This window comes from Megalobrama amblycephala, linkage group LG10 (assembly GCF_018812025.1).
Source record: "Megalobrama amblycephala isolate DHTTF-2021 linkage group LG10, ASM1881202v1, whole genome shotgun sequence".
NCBI lineage: Eukaryota > Metazoa > Chordata > Actinopteri > Cypriniformes > Xenocyprididae > Megalobrama > Megalobrama amblycephala.
Window position 1 is genome coordinate 8,878,109 of NC_063053.1, and position 24,334 is coordinate 8,902,442.

General features: G+C 36.4%; 1 protein-coding gene and 2 long non-coding RNA genes across 5 annotated transcripts; 1 reads left to right on the top strand and 2 right to left on the bottom strand.

The window, feature by feature from the left end:
- Positions 1 to 550: 550 nt before the first annotated feature.
- Positions 551 to 18,311, top strand: bag5 (BCL2 associated athanogene 5). 2 transcript variants are annotated; one of them, XM_048204365.1, is made up of 5 exons: positions 551 to 665; positions 12,268 to 12,541; positions 12,625 to 13,053; positions 13,956 to 14,179; positions 15,823 to 18,311. In XM_048204365.1, the coding sequence occupies exons 1-5, from the start codon at positions 643 to 645 to the stop codon at positions 16,346 to 16,348; spliced, it is 1,476 nt and encodes a 491-aa protein (XP_048060322.1). In that variant the 5' UTR covers positions 551 to 642; the 3' UTR covers positions 16,349 to 18,311. The 2 variants fall into 2 exon arrangements, with proteins under 2 accessions (XP_048060322.1, XP_048060321.1); XM_048204364.1 differs by lacking the exon at positions 551 to 665 and adding an exon at positions 3,723 to 3,859.
- LOC125276663 lies at positions 3,858 to 12,739 on the bottom strand. 2 transcript variants are annotated; one of them, XR_007186711.1, is made up of 5 exons: positions 12,603 to 12,739; positions 12,249 to 12,472; positions 10,490 to 10,559; positions 8,546 to 8,625; positions 3,858 to 4,395 (listed from the first exon to the last, which is right to left on the bottom strand). It is a non-coding gene; the product is annotated as an uncharacterized LOC125276663 (long non-coding RNA). The 2 variants fall into 2 exon arrangements; XR_007186710.1 differs by lacking the exon at positions 10,490 to 10,559.
- Positions 18,312 to 20,382: 2,071 nt separating the features above from the next.
- On the bottom strand, positions 20,383 to 24,034 carry LOC125276662. The gene is made up of 3 exons (XR_007186709.1): positions 23,752 to 24,034; positions 22,850 to 22,954; positions 20,383 to 20,592 (listed from the first exon to the last, which is right to left on the bottom strand). It is a non-coding gene; the product is annotated as an uncharacterized LOC125276662 (long non-coding RNA).
- Between the last annotated feature and the right edge of the window lie 300 nt (positions 24,035 to 24,334).

Here is a 24,334-nt window from a genome sequence, read left to right on the forward strand (position 1 = left end):
ATGTGAATTATATTTTCAACAAAAAATAAGAATTTTGAATTCCTCTGATTTAATCAAACTGGACAACCAAAACATTCCATGAGTTCCATGAGACACAACAATTCGTCAATTTTTGAATAATAAAAACATAAATAAATATATAAAAACAAGTTTTCACGTAGAATTAGTTTAATGTCTTAATTGTGATGTCGAAAGTGGATTAATATTTGTTGTATACAGATTAATTTATACAAGTAACTATTCAGTTAATTATTTTTTACATTAATACTGCGAATTTAGAGAATTAGTGTCATTTAAATTGTGTTGAATTGAAAAAGTGTAATTTAAAATCATATTAAAAGTGTTTAAAAATAATAGAGATAAAGTGCTAATGAATCTGCATCACATAAAGTTTTTGTGACAAACAAAAATTAATACAAATTCAGCATTAAACTGATCAACAGTGACTTTTACAGTGTCGCTATTCTTTTTAATTTTCTATTCAAGACACATTTATATTAGTTTTGAACACGTTTAATGAATTTAAACTCCTCGTAACTCGTTCGTTCTCGCTTGGCCAGCTGGTTTATGTCATTAGACATGAATGCCCGGTGGTTGTAAACGAAAAGTGCGTCGTTTTTATCTGTAAACACTGGCTCACCAATGGCTGTCAGATGGTTATGCAGGTAGGATGGACAGCCCGTTAAACATAATGTTTAATAATACATGTATTCATATGATTGTCTTTTATTTTACAACACCTCACCTTGCACCGCTGTGAGCTCTTAATGAGAGCCGATCAGTGCCTTTGTGTGCTTTAAATGGACGTAATAGCAGCCAGCTAAACGGGCGGATTATTTCAAGTGATTTATGTCGTTTTAAGTGGTTTTACGCAGCACAGCTACTACGTTTACAGCAGATTCCTTGACGTTATTGTGCATGAAAGATGAAACCACTTTGTGCTGTGGAAGGGAGTTCACATTTGACTTCCAGGCTTAAATGTTTTGATCAAAAATACAAAGGGGGGTGAGTCCGCACATCACGTGTTGTATCAATATGACATGCTTCCGTTTGCGGCGGGATAGTTTTATTTACTGATCGGGCAAATGTGGTCAAATTGAAGATTACACAGTGTCAGGGATCCCTCCTGATGCGAGAAATGGTCTCCCCAGTATGCTGAACGAATCTGAGTTTTTGAACGAATCTTTTAAGTGAACGAATCATTCTCGTTACCTTCCATACACTGCCACAGATGAAAGGGACTTTGCATAGACTCATATTTTTATCTCTTTCAAAGCTGTCTGCTGCTCTCCTATCTCGAGATAGTGGCTGTATCCAAAATCACATTTCTCTATTAAAGGATTAGTTCACTTTCAAATTAAAATTTCCTGATAATTTACTCACCCCCATGTCATCTAAGATGTTCATGTCTTTCTTTCTTCAGTCGAAAAGAAATTAAGGTTTTTGATGAAAACATTCCAGGATTATTCTCCATATAGTGGACTTCTTTGGCCTCCAAACAGTTGAAGGTCAAAATTACAGTTTACAGCGATCCCAGATGAGAAATAAGGGTCTTATCTAGAGAAACCATCGCTCATTTTCTAAAAAATAAATAAATTTTTTAATAAGTTTTTAACCATAATTGCTAATCTTGAACTAGCTCTCTTCTTCTTTATCTGAATTCTCACAGTGTATACACTGCTAAGTGTATTACTGCCCTCCTCAGGTCAAAGTTTGAACTAAATTGTCATATACAATATGCTTGTGCAAGTATATAACAATTAGTTCAAACTTTGACCTGTGGGGGGCAGTGTCTACACTGCCACAATTCTAATAGAGAGCTATTTCAAGATGAGCATTTATTGTTAAAACGTATAGAAGTTCTGTTTTTGTTTTGTTTTTTTAGAAAATGAGCGATGTTTTTTTTTAGATAAGACACTTATTTCTTGTCTGGGATTGTGTAGAACATTTTGAAGCTGCAATGAAACTGTAATTTTGACCTTCAACCGTTTGGGCTCCATTGAAGTCCACTATATGGAGAATAATCCTGGAATGTTTTCATCAAAAACCTTAATTTCTTTTCGACTGAAGAAAGAAAGACATGAACATCTTGGATGACATGGGGGTGAGTAAATTATCAGGAAATTTTAATTTGAAAGTGAACTAATCCTAAGTAGGCAAATAACTGTATGTGACAAAAGAAGCATGTCCGAATTCACAGTACTCATAAAAGTGAAGGCAAAAAGTACCCGGATGACCTACTACTACCAGTGAGATTCTGAAGTGTGCATACAATGGACACTTTACTATCCCACGCAGGGCCATCCCAAGCATGGGGCGGGGTAGCGGAAGCGGGGCCCCACCTCAGTCGTTCGGAAAAACTCCACAATTGTGTTTTCACAACTTTCAAAAAGAGGAAAAAAATAGAGAGCGATTGATAACGGCCATCAGAAGAGAGAAAGATGTCATTTTTACTGTCTCTCCCATAGCCGCTGTATTAGAAACACCCTCATAGCATTAACTAGTTTTTTGTAATTTGATGCAAAGGTGATATAATACTAAGTATAGTGTTATAAATGTACATACGTTTTTTTTTTTTTAAAGAAATGAAAATATAAAAAACTTTGCAGGATTTAGGATATTGACGTTTAATGTATTCTCTCATTCACTGCTATAGAATTTTACCCAACTATGACGACTTCCGCTTCTGAGAAACCCGGAAATGTGAAAAGGGTCTATAGCATACTACACACATAGGCAACGCATCATCACAGTCCGTGAAAAGGGTCTATTCCGAATGAAGCCAATAGGTGCGTCCCAATTCGCGTACTTGTGCACTATTCTATGACGTTTTTAAGTATAAATAGTGTGAGTAGTGCGTTTACACAGAAAATTCCAAAAAGAAAAAGTGCACTTTAAATACCCGGATGATGCACCAAATTAACGGAAAAAACGAAGTGTGGAATGTTGGACACTTCGTGCACTCGACTGTCGCAGCTTTAATTACATAGTGGAGGGGAAGGGAGGATCGGACTCCATTGTTAAATGACAAAATAACCTTATACAATTCACGCACTACATGGATGAGTGCATAGTGCACAAGTAAATAGTGTATAAGTGCGTCATTTGGGATGCAACTCAAATGTTTTAGTCTGAACGAGATTTGTAGCGAGAGAGTCGAACTGAGAATGTTTGTTCAGTTTGTTAACAAAAATTGAATTATGAATGTATAAAAAAAGACTTTACCATATACAATTAAAATGTATGTAATTCCTAATTCATTTATTTAGGCTAATAAATAAATTTAAAAAAACAATTTTTATAGCTTAATAAAAGTCATGCTGGGCAGTTGAGAAAATTTGAGGAAAAATTATAGATCTGCTTTGTTGTCATTTGTGGGGGAAACACTGTGATTGTTTTTAATAAATTTGTAGACAAGCACATTAAAAAAAAAAAAAAAAAAAAAAAAAGTATAATAATTTAAGCCTAATATTGGTCAATATTGTCTCACAGTGAACGATTCAATGACTCACTCATATACCACGCAAAATGACACTCACTTGTCGCCTCCTACCGGCGTAACGATGTTACTGCGTAAAGAATAACTGAACGAATCTTTTAGTGAACTGATTCAAAAGAGTCACTGAGAGGAATCAAAATCCCCACCACTAGCGCTCATAGAGGAGGAGGGGAGGGGCAGGAATGCAGTCCATACCGATGTGATGGTGCTGCTTTGAATGCCAGTCTCTGCCAGTGTCACTGCAACTCTACGAACCAGAAATTACTGGAGTGTTGCACCGCGCAAAACATTTCAGTAGCGTAGCTGATGGAAGCGGAGCCCGTTAGACATGTGCGCGAACGTTTTCGGCGCGTTGAAAAGGTGAGAAATATGCTGCGCATCTCAGGAGGGGGTGAGACATGCTCGGATTCTGTTGGCTGGTGTTCAGAAGCAATAAAAATGTCCTTCTGTGATCGTTTCATTCATGTAAAATCAGGCACAGCGTTGTCAGATGACAGGAAGCATCGTTTTGGTGAGGCATGTACAGGCTTGTGTTATATTCTCACTCTGCTTTATTGTATAGTTCATGCCCAGGATGTAGCCACATATTCAGTACTGGGGGAACAGATGTAGTAATTTAAGAATCAGCCATTGCAAAACCCATATTTGGGGGACATGTTAGATCCCTGGTTAATCTATCAGTGTACAGCTGTGAGACACTCCTCATGATGGCATATCATGATGATGATGATGAGACGTGTATTGCATTCAGCCTCCATGAACAGAAGATAGTTTTAGTTGATATTGCTGGTAACATCCTCATGATCATAGCTGCTGTGGACAGTTCCAGAATCTCGACTCCCTCCCTGTAGTGTTGATGCTGAAGTTTGAAGACACCCTGCTATTAGTCTCAGTAACTGTAACAGAAAACAAGTCTGTCTTATTAATACACTGTTAAAAATAAATGTGTAGAAGTACTGGTAACAGAACATTATTCATTACGTTTACAGACATTTCCTTTAACCCTAAAACACAACACAATGCAATGCATAATTTAAAATACAGGAAAACACCTGTGAAAAATCAATACCTAAAATTCCTTCATATTAACACACTACATTTGGCTCTATTATTATGGTCTGTTCTTGGTGTAGTTTGTTTATTTCATCGTTTTAGTGTCGTGTATTACCCTGATGGTTGTCGGTATTTTTTGCGGTGAATTCCTGGCAACAGCTGCCAGTATTTCTACTGTAAATTTAACAGGATTTTCTTTTTTACAGTCTATGTAAAGTGGCCCTACTACACTATTTTAAAGGTTCCTATTTTGTTTTGGAGATCTACAGCAATAGTATTAATATTTAGCAATAATATATATATATTTTTTGTACCGTGTACTTAAAGTGGCCCTATATGCTATTTTAAAGGTTCCTAATTTTGTATTGGAGATCTACAGCAATAGGTTTACATGCATCCAAGGTAAAAAAAAAAAAAAAAAAAAAAAACTTTAATTTTCTCATAATAATATACATTGCACATCACATAATTTCTCCAAGAGTCTGAAAACGATTTGTTCGAAGATTCAGTTTCTTTTAACCCCTCCTTTTTTACACTTTACTCTGATCTGATTGGTCAGACGGCCCGGTCTGTTGTGATTGGTCCTCTTACAGTGTGTGTCAGAAACAAAACACTCATTACCATATCTGAATTTCAGCTCCGGAGGCTTCCTCAGCACTTGATACATAGTGATATGAACAGTAATGTTGGCGTTACTGTTTATTCTGTATCAATTCCAGTGCGAGTCCTTATCCTTTTTGAAGTGCATGCAAAGTAGATTTGCTCTTGCAGCGCTGAAAATAGCATCTTGACATGTCACAAACTCTTCCAGGCCTCAGCTACAACTACAGTGTTTGAGGGTAAGGGGGCAGTCAATGAAGATCATAGTCTGGAATAATGCAAATATTTGTTAGGACGTTACGTAGTTATGTAACAGGAAGTGAGACTGTTTCTGTAGTTCAGAATCGATTCTTACTTTTAGGAAATAATAACTTTATTTATCGCTCACTTTGATTATTAAAACTTTGCAGACCATTTACATTCACAAACGGCTATATTACACGCACTGCATTACAGGTAATATTTGAAAAAGCATAATAGGGGCATTTTAAAGAAACACTTCATGATAATTGTGATGATGAGACATTGCATTAAGCCTGCATTGAATAGAGAACAGTTTTAGTTTAGTCTAGTTAGTTTAGTCCTCCAATTTTAGTAGGGCTGAATTGTGAATAATCATATAATTTTATTTATTTATATTATTTTGTTTTTATGCATAATGATGACATTGGTAACAGAATATGTGTCCTATTTGGTCTGTATCAAGCCTGTATCTATATTGTCGTTTAAAAGAGACTTTCGGTGTTAAAAGGTTTGTTTTGGCGTCAATGAAGTGGTTTTTAAGCCGCAGTGATTGGGCTGTGGACAAAAAAAAGTTTAGGACTTAAGACTTTTGGCTTACTCATTGGGCCTGAGGAGTGGGAACCACCCATAAAAATGTCATCCCAGTCCATGCGAGTTTGAGCAATAGAAAAGAATTCATTGACTCTGATGTGGCAGAATTTCATGAATAGTGAAAGAAGAAGTGATGATGTATTTAGCAGTACCCTGCTACTCACTGATAAGCTCTGGCATGGATGGCATGTTGGCTCTTTCGCCGCACCCAAACTTCATAGTCCAAAGTGTTTGTTACCATATTTACTTGAGAGAACTCGCGAACCTATAATGAGAGGTCTTCTGTGCCTTAAATTATTGGACATGGGAGTATAAGAAAGGAGGGGGAGACAGGATGCTGGGGAGCAGGTGGAGCATCTGGACAGATGAGGGTTCTGACTCATCCTTATCTGACCATACCCTCCTCCTACGATCCCAGCATGACGTCAAATTAACGCTGTACTGCTCCTCAACTGGGGAAGCAGAAATTCAAAAAGCTAGGTGAACCATTCATAAGTTCTCTTGAACTTCTGTGTTTCTAGGGAGTATTCAAGGACAAGGAGTAGCCTATTTATTTTACATTTTTCAATGTGATACAGAAATATCTAACTGGTTGTGTTGGATTGTAGCAGATGATACGTTTTGGAGAGAGAGAGACTTAAGTGTTTGGCTTATTTTTTGCTTTTAGGTTAGAAATATATTCCTTGGCTGCTTTTATATATGGCTACTGTAATACTTTTTTTTTTTTTTTTGAGTTTTCTTCTTCGCAACGGTCTGTCTGTTCACCTGGTTATATAAAAGGATAAAGCACCCAAGGCATACTTTTTTTGGAGGAAAAAGCTATCAAGAAGAAGTATAACATCTCTAATCCTGAGGTATACAAGGACTGCATTCTCACTACACCGTCATAAAGTTAAATATATTCAGGATTAAATACAGTTTAAGCTCTATCAGCATCTGTGGCATACTCTTAATTACCACAGAAAATCATTCTGAAAGATAAAGACTATGTAAAGACTTTTATAATGTTACAAAATATTTCTATTTTAAAGGGGTCATGAACTGCATTTTTTAAAAATGTTATGTTCTCTGAGGTCCACTTATAATGTTAGCAAGATTTTTACACTGCAGAACGTCTTGCTCTATTATTTTGTTGCTCGAGTAAAGCCGGTTGCACACTGTGCGATTTTTAATAGTTCTTTACGATTGTTGCTTGTCAGACTGTATGTTCATGATCCTCATGTCACACTGTGGGATCTCAGCTGTCATTTATGTCAGACTGTACGACAGTCAAGACACGTTAAAAACGTATACACACGTGAAAACTTGTCCGGAGTTTTACATCATCAGCCCATACATGTTCGGTGACTGTTAGCTGCATTACACACGGGACTGAAAAGGTGGCTAACAAAGACATCTCTAGCATTAATTTTGATCACGGCTTGTCTTGAAAAACGAAGACAACTTGACATTCGTCATAGGAGGAGCTTTTTCTTTGCAGTTTGGCTGTTCATCCTCATGCAAACGCAGTATCAGGTCACTGAAACCAAAACGTTTTTGAAAACTCCTGCCAGGGTGAAGATTTTCAGAAACTCTGGTTGCAGTGTCGTCGTGTAGCTGGTGAAACCGAAGATTTTGGCTTTTTTTTACGAAGGAGGAAAAACTCTGTTTATAAAAATATGTACGTGTGGACTAGGCCTAAGAAAAGTCATTTTGGTAGCTTTGTTTCAATAAAAGCTGTTTTTGGACTATCGAGGAAGTTTTGAGTTCTGAAACTTGCAGGATATCCTTATACACTGCGTTCCAAATTATTATGCACAATAGTACAATACAATAAGTACAATAAACATTCAGATTTTAGTTTTTCTAAGAAAATGTTTCTTTGTTTATTTATCCATGTCTTTTTAGATAACTGGTATCAATCTCAGACAAAATAATTTGCCAGATCTATGGAAACCCTACTTAGAGGTTGTTCCACATTATTAAGCAAGTCACTGTTCTCATGCAATATGGGGAGAAAGAAAGATCTTTCTGAAGATGAAAAGCATGAAATGGTGCAATGTTGTGCAAAAGGCATGAAAACAACTAATATTGTGTGAAACTGAATGGAGATTATCAAATTATCATAAGATTTGTGAGTGATTTAGAGCACAGCAGAGCTCGGTCAGATAAAGGCTTATTGAGGAAAGTTCCTGTCAAAAAATTTAATTGTATTAAAAGGGCAGCTATAAAGGTTTATTGTACAGAAATCTTACTGATTTGTCTCTTGCATAATAATTTGGAATGCAGTGTAGTACAATGGCCTCTTATATGTCAAAAGATCAAGAAAAATTGTATTGCTCAATTCATGATGACCCCTTTAATAATTGTTGTTCTTTTGATCTTTCTATTCATCAAGGAATACTGAAAAAAGTATCACGGTTTCCACAAAAATATTAAGCAGAACAGCTGTTTTCAACATGAATAAGTAGTGTTGAGGGTAATCAGATTACTTGCTTCAAGTAACTAGTAAAGTAACGCAGTACTTTTAAATTTACAGCAAAATATCAGTTACTTTTTCAAATAAGTAACGCAAGTTACCTTATTTTCCCATTTATTGACTGACAGCTCTTCTGTCTCCATGTTGAAAGAAATCAGGAGTAAATGCAGAGGCGTTGGGTCTGCAATGTAAACATGATGGTTATTGTAGTTCGACTAAATCTGAGCTTGCATTTACTCATCTCAGCACAAAAACAGATTCAGTGTTCCTCAAAATGATAAAAAAAACTGTGAAATGCAAACTCTGAATATTACGCAAACCTACAATTGTTAGAAATGTTAAAAAAGCAAATATTCTTTGTATTTAATCTCACTTTATTAACCAATATCTTTGCTGCTGACCTTCGATGATCCATTCCAACCATACTAATATGACTTTAGATAAACATCACATTTGTTTAATTTTTTTTTTTATTGCTGAAGTAAGCATGTTGAACTTTCTTCTCTTGCATCCTGTTCTTCTGCAATCCAGAATGGCAGCACAGCTGACAGGTTTGTTTAAGCTTTGCCCTCTACTGTATAAAGGTGAATATGCATTTCCTTTTGGTGTGAAACAGCCTTTACATTATTAAAAACAAACAAGGCCAGGTGAGAAAAATAACGTAAAAGTAATGCAATGCAATACTTTACATAAAAGTAACTAACACTATTAGTTGCTTTTTTAGGGAGTAACGCAATATTGTAGCATTACAGTATTATAATGCAAAGTAACTTTCCTCAACCCTGTTAATGAGGATCATGTGACTGAAAACTGGAGTAGGTTTTACCATCACAGGAATGTATTAAATTTTTAAAATATATTAAAACAGGTATTTTAAATTGTAGTAATAATTTAAAATATTACTGTATTTTTGATTAAATAAATTCAGCCTTTGTGAGTATAAGAGATATCTTTAAAAACAACAACAGCAAAAACATGAAAAAAAAAAAAAAAAAACGTATCGGTAGTGTACGTGGAAAAACGAATACATTATTGGTGTAATTCAGGTGGGTGGAGTTGTTTTCACCATTGTAGGCTAAACTCAAAATTACACAGCACACTGTACAATGACTGTGTTGATTTTTGTGTGCAGTTGACTGAAAACAAGAGTGTAATGTAATTGCCTGCTCTGGAAAATTGACTTGACACATAGAAAATACCGTATTTGTGCAAGCATCTACCAAGAACTTCAATGTAAGTGCTCAACAGAATATCTCTACATTATATTTAAAAGCCTTATGCAATCTCATCCATGTTTGTTATCAAATGTATTTCATGAACAATTGCTAATGAACTAGTGCTAGTGCTAATGAACGCTGTCTCTTTAAGGCCCATGATTATGACCTATCCGTGACATCACAGACACTTCCCTAGGGAACAGCAGCAGCAGTCGTCTGCCAATAAAATTTTTCTAGGACTTTGAATCTGTAGAGGTAAGACAGCGTTGAATGGGCTGCGTTCTCGAAGGGTGTCTGCACTTAAGGACACTTCATTTCTCTAAACATCTTCTGCAGTGCGATTTGTTGGTGCTGTTGGATTGATACACTTATATAACAGCTGCTAGCCAGATTTTGCCATCTTTTTTTATGGAAATGAGTGGGACACAACTTCCTTAATGGTTATTCTCATCAGAGTTTGTAAATATTTGCTCTCCAACATGATGTAGGAAGTACATATTCCGAGAACCTTCCAGTAAGTTGGGTTGTTGCAACCGGACTGTTGCTGTCAAAATCATATGAATGGATTCATTACAGAAATTCAGACTTTTGTCGGTGTGAATGCCCGAGTTTCAGTTATTTCATTGGATGGACCGATTAAGCCAGGTACATGAGCCTTAAATATTTCAGAAACCGCAATATTTAAATTTCATTACTATCCTTGAAAGTTTGCTGTTAATTTCTACTTGTTTGTTCACAAGGGTTGTCCATCTAACAAATGGAGCTTTGCTTTTGTGATGTGTCATGCATTTAGACAGCTCTTGTTTCATGTGGTGGCATGTCATGTACCTCTTTGGAGGTTTTGTTTATGAAGGGTGTAGTTGGAAACATCTGGATGAGTCCGCCTTAGTCATCACAGCTGTACAACACATACAAACTGTGCTCATTACAGATGCACAAAACCTCTCTCCTGCATTTTTCATAGTAAAAGTTTACCTGAGTTAGGATTAACCCTATTTTTTCTCACCACACAATCATACACAGTTATGAATTTTATAAAGGTGGATCTTATCTTAATTCATTTCATATTACAGACACTAAAAATGACCTGCTGGTAAAAGTAATTTAAGGGAAAAATAGTTTGTCACCTCACCATATGTTTGCCTTATGTAATTTGGTGATATTTGTATTGATTTAATGCAATGAAATTCATACATTTTTAAGTGTGCCTTAAAGCAGAACTAAGTAACTTTTTTTACCTTCATAAATAGTTTTCTAAGTCCTTACGATGGTTAATTGACTTGTAGTGGTGTGTTTGAGGCGAGCACTAACCCCCTCTGACACATCTACGGCAAAAAACAGCACTTGCAAGTTGAGCTGCTTTGACCCGACACAATCTCGCCTCATGTTCACATTCACACAAGAGTAACAAAATTCTTTACGGTAATTCAAAAACAATGTATATATTATGACTTTATAAGACAATTTCGAAAATTACCCACCTCCATCGAGATTTCTTGTACTGTATTTGCAAAACTACTGCGCTGGTGAGCGTTGTAGTCGTTGTAGTCCAGAGCTGCGCTTGGAGTCTTTACGACAGTGTGATTCACTGAAGGAACCGGTAGGGGGAGCTTCGCAAATCTTACTGAGTTCCGCTTTAAGTATCCAAAATCTTTTTTGAGGCCACAATGTCTTTTCCCCCCTAATTATTTTTGTAAATTCGTATGTACAATCCCGCTGTTAGTTTGGGTTAATTTTTTTCATAAAGAAATTCATACTTCTGTTTAGCAAGGATGCATTAAATTGAGCAAAAATTACAGTAAAGATATTTATAATGTGACAAAAGATTTGTTTTGAATAAATGCTGTTCTTTTGAAGTTTCTGCTCATCAAAGAATCCTGAAAAAAAGTATGTTGGTTTCCACAAAAAAATATTAAGCAGCACAACTGTTTTCAAAATTGATAATAATAGGAAATGTTTCTTGAGCACCAAATCAGCATATCAGAATGATTTCTGAAGGATCATGTGACACTGAAGACTGAAGTAATTATCCAGCTTTACCATCACAGGAATATATTAATATTTTAAAATACACTAAAATAGAAAAAGTTATTTTAAATTGTAATAACATTTTACAATATTACTGTTTTTCCTGTATTCTTGATCAAATAAATGCAGCCTTGGTGAGCAGAAAAACTTCTTTCAAAAACATTAAAAAATCTTACTGACCCCACATTTTTGAACATTATGTATGTTTAGCCTAAGGAAAAGTGTGTGTTTTAGGTGCTGTCACCATTTATTTAAGAACTTTTCAGAGTTTTAATCGTGTTATTGCTTTCATTAGTTCATTGAAATGGTCCTGCAGTGTAAAAATTACATTAGTTATGATCTCATAAAATCTGCATGTACAATAAAAGAATTAGTAATATACTGTTTAAAGTAGTTTTGGATTTCTCCTGCAAAGCATTTCATGTCAACTACCAATAAACATCTTCTGTTTTACTTTTATTCCAGTTCATCCATTGTATCAACCTCACTTCTCAACATGATACTTTGGTTATTTCCATATCATTTTACCAAATCATTTGGTTATTTGACCAGCTCTCACCTCTCGGTTTCTCTTTCAGCCTGTTTGGGAAACCCTTTGATGGTGGGAAGAGGACGATGGATCATGGCAGTCAGCAGTCACAGACTCAACAGATGCCAGGACCCTTCCCAGGTTATGCCGGACCCCAGGGCCCGTACCCTGGGCAGCACCCATCCCTGTTACGGCTGGATGAGGTGCAGAGGGAGATCGCCACCCTGGGCCCACAGGTGTGCTCTTACAGCGGCCTGCAGAACGACAGAGAGTACAAACGACTGGAGCGAGAGCTGACCCGATTATTGCTGGAGGTGGATAAGGTCAGGACAGGGCATCACTGCATCAAAAAAATCTGGAACGTAAAGCATAATAATGACTAACCATGTTTTGTTTCCTGACCAAGGTGGAGACGGAGGGCCGGCCGGAGCTTCAGCAGGCCCGAAAGCGTGCGGCGGGAGAGGTCGAGGGTCTGCTTCGGTACCTGGAGGGTAATGCTACGCATCCATCTCGGCTGGCCATCGAGGAGCTGACCCAGGAGGCGCAGAACATGCTGAACGTAGGGGTTGTGGGGCCGTTCCGGCAAGGCCAGGCTCTAGAAGCCTTTGAGATCAGTGAGGAGCTGGTGGAGGCTGTGCAGGACGTGGCCATGCGGCTGGCTCAGGTCAAGACGGGTGGGAGCGTACCACTCAGGAAGGCCCGTTACAAGGCGTTGACAAGGGTCTGTGCCGTACAGGAAATACTGGAGGGTCGCGTACGCACTAATACGCTGGCGCTGCCACTCTCTGACGACACGCACGAGGCCGTGCAGCGCATTAATCAAATTATGGCGCAGGTGAGTGGTATTGCAAAAGACAAATATCAGGAGGAATCACAAACCTGCATCCTAACCAGCAAACTGCTGTTATTCATTTTAGACATGAAGGGGAAGTTTTGTAAAGATACAGCTGGAAAAAACAGATTCATGAAAAACCTACTTCTGTTTTTGACCTTAAACAGAAATAAATAATTAAAATTAAATATACTTTTATATTTATAAAGTATAAATGTATTTTTTTAAAGAATTTTTCCAGACATTAAATTGCTCAAAAAATCTGTACATGTTTTGTATTTAGTTATCATTTTTTAACACATTAATGTTCAAAGGTTTAGGGTTAGAATATTTTTAAAAGAAAATAACTTTTTTTCAGTAAAATAAAATATACAATACAGTTCAAATGTTTTTTTTTTCAGCAAGGACATTAATCAAAAAAATACCTACATATTCTGTATTTATTTATTTATGTATTTATTTTTTACATAGACAACTGTCTAGGGTGAGGGTCAGATTTTTTATTTCTATTTATCAAAGTATCCTGAAAAAAAGTATCACAGTTTCCACAGAGATATTAAGCAGCATAACTGTTTTCAACATTGATAATAATAAGCAATATTTTTTTGAGCATCAAATCAGCATATTAGAATGATTTCTGAAGGATCATGTGACACTGAAGACTGGAGTAATGATGCTGAAAATTCAGCTTTACCATCACAGGAATAAATTCCATTTTAAAATATATTTAAACAGTTATTTTAAATTGTAATTATTTCACTATATTAATTTTGTTGCTGTGTTTGAACTGTTGAACAGTAGTATATATGACCTCTTTAATTATTTTTGAAAGATTGTTCTGATTTTATCCAAGAAACAGTGTTAACAGTAAAGTAAAGAACCTGAAATGCATTCATGTCATGTAGGTGAGTGGTGCCCGATGCCAGGAAGTGGCTCTGCTGATGGGTCTGAGTGGGCGTGATAGCTGTACCCACCTAGCAAGGATCCTCACAGAGCTGTTGGTTGAACTGGACGCCCTGGATGTGTCTAGTAACGCTGCTGTGAGGAACTACAGAAAACAAGTGGTGGAGGAGATCAATGGTCTGCTAAAACATCTTGACCTGGAGGGAGAAGGAGACGACACACGCAGGTAACACCAAATACACACATCAACACACAAAGTACAATAGCTGTGTGTCATTTTGAAGGCTGTGCCCTCTGGAGGTTGCATGTGTTGTTCAAATATATATCACCGAGAAGGTTTCATTTCAGAAAGGTAAGCATTATAAATCTGACTGTTTCTTGTGAAGCATAAAGTACTGTAAATTCTTTCTTACTTTGAAATGTATTAGTTACTTTTCTAAAATATGGCAGCCTTAATGATGTATGCAGCCGACAAATTTGACCTCCGGAGGGAACAACCTTTGAAATTAGACACAACAAATATATAGGATCAGTGACATGTCGTTTTATGTTTACTTTGTTTTACAACCATTCAGTGAAGCTACTCATTTAAAGATGAAATTTAATGGGATAGTTCACTCCAAAAATCATTAACTCTACCTTGCATCATTTCAAAATATATACATACAGTGTATACACTACAGGCTGCATTTATTTATGGAAGCTTGTTTCCTCCACTAAATAAAAAAAGAAGGTAATTGCAACTTATTCTCACAATTCTGATTTTTTTTTTTTTCCCACAGTTTGCATCTCACAATTCTTTTTTTCTCAGAATTTCTCAGAAGTCAGAATTGCAAGTTATAAACGAAATTGCATGATATAAACTCGGAATTGCGAGAAAAAAAGTCTGACTTGATAGGATGCAATTGCGAGTTTATATCATGGAATTCTGAGAAAAACGTCCGAATTGTAATATGTGAAGTCAGAATTGCATGATATAAACTTGCAATTGCGAGAAAAAGTCAGAATAAAAGTCTTTATATCTCGCAATTCTGACTTTATAATTCTGAGAAAAAAAGAATTGTGAGATGCAAACTCACAATTGTGGGGGGGGAAAAAAAACTGAATTGTGAAATAAAAAGTCGCAGTTACCTTTTTTTTTTTTTTTTATTCTGACTTTTCTATCTTCCAATTCTGACTTTACATCATGCAATTCTGACTTTGACTCTGACAATATCTCACAATTCTGAGATAAAAAGTCACTATTACCTTTTTTATTTCATGGGGGAAACAAGCTTTCATACTTATTTAATCAAGAATACAAGTAAAACAGTAATATTGTGAATACTATTACAATTTCAAATGACAGTTTTCCATTAATATATTTTAAAATGTAATATATTCCTGTGATGGCAAAGCCGAATTTTCAGCATCATTACTCCAGCGTGATGCTTTTTTTTTTTTTCAGGATTCTTTGATGAATAGAAAGTTAATAAGAACAGCATTTATTTGAAATAGTAAAGACGCTTTAGATCACTTTTAATCAATTTGATGAATCTTAGCTGAATTACATTGAATTATAAATAAATTATATTATATTGAGTTATATAACGATGTAATATAGTATATGTAATATAGTATATTGCGTTATGTAATTATATAATGAGGTGGTAAATAAGTAATTTTTTATATATATCTCAGATATATGAGGGTATATAAAACCTGATCCTCATGTCCAAAATATAACTGCATAAAGATTTGGAATTAGAAGTAATAAGTAATTAATTACATATATTTAATTTGTATGTGATCAAGAGTTATTTTAATGGATTATTAGTTACTTTTTCTATTTTGAATCTATTAATAAAATTTAACTCATTGCACCTCCAGGTATGATCTAGCACAGAATGACTCGATTCGTGAAATTGAGGCGATTAGGGGGCGTGTCTCAGTGCTGCGGGAGGAGGTGCTCCGGCATGGTGCCACAGGACAGGGGGCGGAGCTGCAAGGTCTCCTTACGCACCTGGATCAGGTGGACACGGGGCGAAATCCCTGCATCCGGGAGGCACGGCGCAGGGCTGTGTTGGAAGTTCAAGCACTCATCACCTTCCTAGACCTCTGGGAGGCTCTAGGACGTCGTAACCCTGGAGCAGATGAGCCTCCACCTCACGCGGCCGTGTGGCGTGTCTTAGCCAGCCTGTGCGAACTCCAGGCTCAGGTGTTGGGCTTTGACGGCAAGAGGGCTGACAAGAGCTACATGGTATTGGAAGAGCTACTGACCAAACAACTTCTGGCTCTTGATGCTGTGGACCCTCAAGGGGACGAGGGGACCAAACTTGCCCGCAAGCAAGCTGTTAAACACGCCCAGAATATCCTTAGTTACCTGGATATGAAGACAGATGAGTGGGAGTACTGAGAGGCCGATAAAAGACTGCAGTATTGCAGAGATTTCCCTGAATAAGGAGCCGCAAGAAAAAGGCAAAAGCTTTTTTGCCTCGTGTGCGACATCAGGACAAGACACGGCCGTGCCGAGGATACAGGCCATGGGCGGAATTTTTAATTTGTATATAAAAGACTTCGTGTTTCGCCGTGGGCAGCGAGACTGTTACCCATGATGCACTGCACCTGCTGCTTTTGTTGGTCCATTACTGGTCCCTGAAAACAGCCTTTCTTCTGGCAGAAGGAAACCCGGTTTCTACTGCCATGAAGCATTTGTTTTCATGACAATAATCCATGATCTTTTTAGTTGAATCTGTGCTGTTGATTGGTGTGGTGTGGTGCTAAACCCTGTTCTGCTGCCAAAATCTGCTTCCTGCTTTACCACATGCCTGTGTGGAACAAATTTCAGTCTTTATCACGGTGTGAACACATCAGCTCTTCATTCCTATCCAGTTAGAGCCATATAGGAGCACATTATGCCCTGCTATGACCACAACAGGTTGTTCAGCGGGCCATTTCCCGTTAATCACACATAATGGAAAAGGCAGCCCCAGCTTAGTATTCATAGGTTTAATCTCTTCTCTAAATTGCACTTTCAGAGCCTAAGCTTCTCTCGCTACAGTTATTAGCTGCGTATAAACAAGAACTGACCCTACATGTGGGAACGATTGTTTTTACATTCATATATCCCATTAAGAAAATTGTATCTTAAAATAGATGACGCAGTAAATAAACATTGGTTTGTGATATTAGTTTAAAGATGAAGTGCGGAATTTTATTTTAACATGAAATTACAGACTTCACCTTTAAAGAAGACTTTTTGACATAAAATAAGAAGAATGTGAGTGAACCAGTGAGAGAAACAGCTAAAAAAAAAATCAATCAGATTTCTAACCCTTCCTGCAGTTTTGCCATATTTCAGAGGATGGAGGCCAAAATTGCAATGAGGTATTGTCTTTGGAGACGTTTCTTTTTGGTATCGATATGGAGGCCAAAAATAGAAACTAGTTCACGATTTGCTTTTTTTTTGCTGTTAGGCATTAAGTGCCTGTGCAAGCCACCAGGGAATAGAGCAGAGACTGAAAGAGTGTGTCTGTGATTGTTTAAAAAAAAAAAGTGGTGCATGCTATTTTGGTAGTGAGACTGATCAAAGTGGACAGGGGCGTTCTAGAACATTTTCATTGGAGCGGCATGGAAAGACAGCAAGCTATCAAACAAGCACTGAAAAACTGGCTACATTCACACAGTTGAGCGTGACCCAAATCTGATTTTTTTTCAAAGGGGGACAGCAAAAAATACATTTAATATGACATTTTTACCATATATTAAATATATGGTTCACTTTCATATGTGGGAATAAGTTGGTTAAAGTGATTCCCCCATATGACTGTATTGTGAATTCATACAAGATTTTGTTTTGTTTTTTTATTTACCCTTGATTCCAAAACATTTATGTATTACATTCTAAAAAGTATTACACAGAAAGGTGCAAAAGTATAAAACTTATAATTGTATAAAACTGTAACCATTATTAGTCACCACTGTGGGTTTTCATTGGCCAATATGAATACAGTTATCTAGAGAGCAGATGGTTGATATAGGATAATACAATAAGGCAATAAAGTGCAACAGGTGGGTTCCGGAAAAATCTCTTTCATTTTCTCTAAAGGGGAATTGATTTTGAATCATAACTACTGTGAGCTACTTGGTTGTTAGTCGATGCTTTATTTCACCCATGATCCTGGGGAGAAATCTCCATTCTCCACCAGTCAGAGAATTGAGACTATAGTGAATCACGTCAAAGAACTCTTTAGCACTCTCCCACTACCACAAAGCACTGGCAAATTACGTAATAGCGTTAATCTCCCTACACTTTCGAGCTACTTAAATATTTGTATACATAATATGCATATTTTGCAATAAACATAACTTTAACTCAATTTCTCTATAATTTTTATTTCGATTTTTATCATTCACAATGCTTCATGCCTAAAGCTGTTACTTGTACCTTTGTCTTTTTGTCTGATTTTAAAATTATTTTTTTGCTTCAAATCAAAAAATCAAAATTTGTAATGTAATTCACTTCATAGCTGGTTGGATTGGTTCATGGCTTATAGCTTAAATTAAGCCTTTTTTTTTTTTTTAAATCCCATGGGGGAAAAAAAACTTCTGGAACCAAGGCCGCTGAAAATGTGAATGGGCACTGTTGCATTCAAAAAAACACTAATATTAAATAGGCATTTATTAACACATTATTACTTTACAGAACAGGATTAGGGCCAAGCAATAATAAAAAAAAATAAAACCATCTCGAGATTAAAGTTGTTAAATTTCAAGAAAAAAGTTGAGATAAAATGTTGAGAATAAACTCGTTAAATTACGAGAAAAAACTCGTTAAATTTCGAGAAAAGTCGAGATAAAATGTTGAGAATAAAGTCATTAAATTACGAGAAAAAAGTCGTTAGATTATGAGAACAAATTCGTTAAATTATGAGAAAAAAAAGTCGATAATTTCGAGAAAAAAAGTCGAGATAAAATGTTGAGAATAAAGTCGTTAAATTATGAGAACAAATTCATAATTTAACGAATTTGTTCTCGTAATTTAACGACTTTGTTCTCATAATTTAATGAGTTTATTCTCAAAAATGTTTTTTCTCGAAATTTAACAACTTTAATCTCGAGATGTTTTTATTTTTTTATTATTCCTTGGCCCTAATCCTCTTCCGTATTACTTTGATGCGATTCTAAAATATTTAAAAACAGAAATTATGCATTGACGTTGACAAGGCTGTCAAGCAAGGCGTATTCAGTACACGACGTACAGTATATCGATCCATCACTAGTATTGATAGAAAGTGACAATACAAATTAAATGTTCTAATTTCATTTCATGACAAAAATGTCATATTGAATTTTATTTTGGAAGTTCCTGTTGTTGAAGAACAGGGTCAGCATGCACACATTAGTGGTATTTTGGAACTAATCGGTTTAGTGAACAATTCAATGACTCCCCTAAAGTTCACGTTTATTCTTGAAAAGTCACTTTTTAATTTTTAAATGAATTGGTGTATTTGAACTAATTGTTTGAGCATTGCCTGTTTAGAGCAGTGTTTGATATGGACCACATTTAAAAGGTCATGTAAACAGCTTCACAAAAAAACAGATGAAAAATTAATTGGGCACTTTAGCTTGCAGTGTGAAGCAGTCTGTTTAAACCCCTCAGAGACTGCTGAATGTAGGAGTAGCTTGTCTGTGGTAAAAACCGCAGGAATATCCAGTTCTGTCATTTAAAATTTGACCAGAGGCCAGGTGATGGCCGAACACGCATATAAATAATATATTCTGTCATCGGTATCATGCTGGGCTATTGAGCCTCTCTTCTCATTTCAGCTATCTGTGCTGTCAGTAGTTTACAATGGCTTGTTTTGACCTAGAACTGTGACAGTCCTCTGTTTGGTGTTTATTTCGGTCGTGTCCCACTTGCTGTGTGGTCACTACCCTCTGTCCTGCTCTACATAAGGGCATGTCCAATTAAAAGGACTCAGCAGTCAGGAAGCAACACCACAGTTATCAACAAAGAAATCAGGTTGTGCTTGGATTACACCCAGACACTCATATCTAAGGGCATTCTTTTTGAGAAAAAAAAATGGCAGGCGCAGGGGCCAGAAGTGAATGGTGCTGGTCATGGTCAGAAGAGATTAATCCAGACTTTGTCATCAGACAGCCGTTGTCTGGCAGAGTCCCCTGCAGTGGGCAGCACTGGCAGTTCAGCTGAGGAGGATCCTACATCAGTCAAGGTGAAATACACGCTCCAACAGCACTTTAAAAGCAACCTTGCACTAGGCGTTGGCGTTGTTTTGTGCACCTCTTCTAAACCCACATATATGGCAAAGATGTGAGCTAATATTAGCAATGTCAGTTCTGTGCAACCAGACTTTTTTGTTTGCTGTTTTTCCAGCTCAATATGCATTGGCTGCATACACACTGCAGATAAATATGGTTGACGCTCCTCATTAAATCCATGTGGTATAACTGGTTGTTAATGCGGTAGTGCTGCGTAATATACAGGCAGATTGTCTGAGATGCAGTGCTAGAAAATCAGTTATGCATCACATTTGAAAATCTTGTTACCTGTCTGTCTACTGTAATTACATCAGAGGTTCTCTGCCTTGAGGTCACCAGAGATTTCTATAACCTTTTAGCTGTAAGGGGCTGTTCATCCTAGATGGAAAACAAAATGGGGCATAATGCAAGGGTCTGGAGATACATTTTCAAAGCTGAACTACTAAAGTCATGAAGAAACAGAAGTAGCAAGAGATCTTTTTTTTTTCATATTGTGACATCTGACGGAACATGTTGTTTCAGAAAAGAACAATTTTGGATTTGGTTCTATCCATCGTTGTTAATTGGATGGAGGCAGATCTGAATGCGAGCTTGCAGTCGATTTTAAGAAAAGGGGCAGGGTTTAAGTGGATGAAATGGTGCATTCATGTCATGTTATAATTAACGTAATTTCGAGATGACAACACGTGACATTCTGAGCTGTTATGCGTTTCATGCGTTTCCATGGCAATACTATCAATGCCGAAATAAATCTGCAGCGGTCATGTGGTACAAGTAGGAGCTCTCAGAAATTTCCCAGGTTTCAAGTTGTAATTACGAGCTCTACGAGGATGGAAGTTGAAATCTCGTAAATTCCGGTAATTACCACATGGCATGTGTCATCACAGACAAGTCTGATGTTTCACTGGAAGATTGCGTTATGAGACTTTGATTAAAAATTACAAGCTCCAAAATAAATGTAATTAAATAACATGGATTTATTGTTCACAATAAGATGCATTTAGAAAAAGGTTAATTTACATTTCATGCTGACTTTAAGATAAAAAAAAAAAAAGTTTTAACTGTGTGAGGGCCACACATAAAAAATGGCCACACTAACACCATATCTACACAACTGTGAGAGGGATGACATGACAAAAGCGAACAGAACCCATTATAATCAGTGATGCTGTCTACACTTGAAGCGACAGGACACGACAAATTTCAGACATTAAACTGATGAAGTGCTCACGCTACCTTGACATGAAAAACAAATGGATTTGCATTTGGGTTGCTTTGTCATGTCTAGATTTGACAGCCTCAAGCTGTTGTGGGACGATGCAACATGATTTGTTTCGCAGGTATTTTACACATATTTTGTGTACATTGTGTTTTAGGGTTAAAGGAAATGTCCATAAACTTAACCAATAATATCCTGACAGAGAATTACCAGAAGTGCCCACATCTGGAGCTTTAGGTCAGTTCATAGAGTTTGATAAGGGTATCAGTCCAAGTTGTCCTTCTTAAAATGATATTAGGATTTTCATATTCGACATGCATTGTAAATCTACATCATTGTGATCTACATTCCAGATTCCAATAGCTGCCAGAGCTTTATCTCTCCACAGCTCTACACAGACGATTGGTCTGTCAGATCTGAGTCATACAGATTTCAGCTAAACTATCTCCATGGTTATGGTCACAAATCAAATCCATTCCAATTGTTGAATGACACTCAATAGCAGTTAATAGGTCAGCGAGTCACCTAGAACTATTACAGTTCTTTTGTATGTGGTGAATTAATATTACTTTGATTGTATTAAAATGAGCTTTAAAACAGATATTTGACATGATATGGAGACCAAGTTCATTTGTTACACGGCTCTATTCCTGCTTTTAATGTAATGAGTGAGCATTGCACCTGTCTTTGAATATTTTGTTTACGGCAGTTACAGTCTTTATTAGCAGTGACATGGTTGATGTGAGATGACAGGCGTTAAAATTGCTGTTAGGTGTAAAACACCATGCAGTGTGATTTGCTAAGTCTTTTTGGATGCCATACTCAAGTTCATCGCTACGAACAACATAAAACGCATTACAGTACCTGCAAGAAAGAGAATGTAATGAAGAATGTCCATCTTTTTTTATACCAAAGTTAATTCCGTCCTGTTTTTAACTTCCATTATATACAAACCAGAAAAGGTAAAACTTCCCAATCTAGCTTTTGGTTTTCCTTATCTGACTATATGTCTGGAAGAATGTGTTTTTTGTGGTGAGCTGTGAGAGTGTATAAATGTGTCATGCTATTTATGATGTTCGACGCATTGTGTATATTGTCTGGTTTATGCTTGTTTAAAAAAAAAAAAAAAGCACATCAAGTTCAAACTGCTGTGTGAATGCTTTGGTCAGCGGGTTGTTTGATTTTTACATGTCTACAATGCTAAATAAAAGATGGTGATCTGGAAATAACTTATGTTTGTGGCAAGGTATTAATTATGGCCTGGGATATTTCAACCTGTTTCCACGGCAACCCCTAGCTGTGTTTACAAAATAGATGTTCAGAAGAATTGGGCTTTCCTGAAACACAGAGTATAAATATCCCTGCACATTTAGTTTGCTAATAAATCTGCTCAAACTGATATAGTCATTAACATACCTGGCTGTGCTGCTCCTACATGAGGTGACATGATTCAACAATCTTGTCAAAAGACTTCAGCAGCAGGAAAATACTTTATGCAACTGGATACAGGAGCCTGTAAATCTGAGACGAGATATATTGAGCTATTTAATTCAGATATATGCAGATTAAATGTATTACAAATGAATAATTTGCAAATAAAAGCAATATGACGTTAATGCAATAGCACTGCTGCCACTAATGCGAATAAAGAAAAAAGCTATATAAATTCTATTAAAAATTTGTTTGTATTAAATGTACATCAGACATGTAATAAAATCCCTCTCTCTCTCTGTGTGTGTATATATATGCACACACACATACATATAACGTATATGATTTGATCTGTATTTGATATATAGGCTAAATATTGATTTGAAATCATGATATTTTTAGGATTATTTGACGAATAGAAATTTCAAAAGAACAGCATTTATTTGAACGTTTTAGTGCCATTGGGAGTTGACAAGCCAGACTGGACTGATGAAACCTGCGATGATTAGACTACATAATATTCATATGCAGTTCATAGGGGACAAAATGTATAAGCTCTAACGTTACAGTTATAGCATGAAATAATGTTTAAACTTTAACATTTTACATAGGTTACATTTAAACCTATAACATTTTTGTCTTACATTTCTGACTTTTTTCTCGCACTTGCGAGTTTATGTAACTTTGTAACTTGTAATTGCGAGTTTATATCACAATTCTGAGGGGAAAAAGTCAGAATTGCGGGATATAAACTCGCAATTCTGAGGAAAAAAGACAGAATACCGAGTTTATATCTCGCAATTCTGATTTTTATTCTCAGAATTGTGAGATATAAACTCGGAATTGCGAGAAAAGGTCAGAATTGTGAGATATAAACTCGGAATTACCTTTTTTATTCTTTTATTCCGTGGCTTCCATTGACTTCAACTCATAGCTTCAACTGCAGAACTGTAATTTTCTGTCGCCAGTTAGGCTCCGCCCATAAACACGTCATCCCTGTTTGCAAACACCCAAATGGTCTATTATATTTGTTTTTACTGTCACTTGATTAAAGAACCCTTTTTAATATTCTGATTACAGAATATTGTTCCAAATATTAGCCTCAAATTAATTATTTGAGCCTCAAATTAATTTAGCCTCAATTATTTAATTTGATATAATAAATTCAATAATTAGCCTAAAATTAATTATTTCTGCAAGGGGTAATGATCTGGCAAAAATGCATCTGTCTGGTTCTGATTCCACCAACAATACTGCAGGATATGCGGGACAGTCAAGACATGCTCATGACCCCATGACTGAGAGGACATCAAGGCCCTTGAGGGAAGAGTGACAGCTGGAGAAACATACAGTACACAAACACAGCCACTGGTAACTTAGATTGCATTGAAAATCAATGTCTGTTTTCCTTTAAACACGGAAGAAAAGTTAAAGAAAAGAAAAATCGATGTCTGTTTTCATTTAAACAGA

Coding starts and splice junctions, on each gene's coding strand:
- bag5 (XM_048204364.1), top strand. CDS start 3,828: ATGTGCGCGAACGTTTTCGGCGCGTTGAAAAG. Junction 3,860..12,267: donor GTTTTCGGCGCGTTGAAAAG/GTGAGAAATATG, acceptor TTTCTCTTTCAG/CCTGTTTGGGAAACCCTTTG. Junction 12,542..12,624: donor TATTGCTGGAGGTGGATAAG/GTCAGGACAGGG, acceptor TTCCTGACCAAG/GTGGAGACGGAGGGCCGGCC.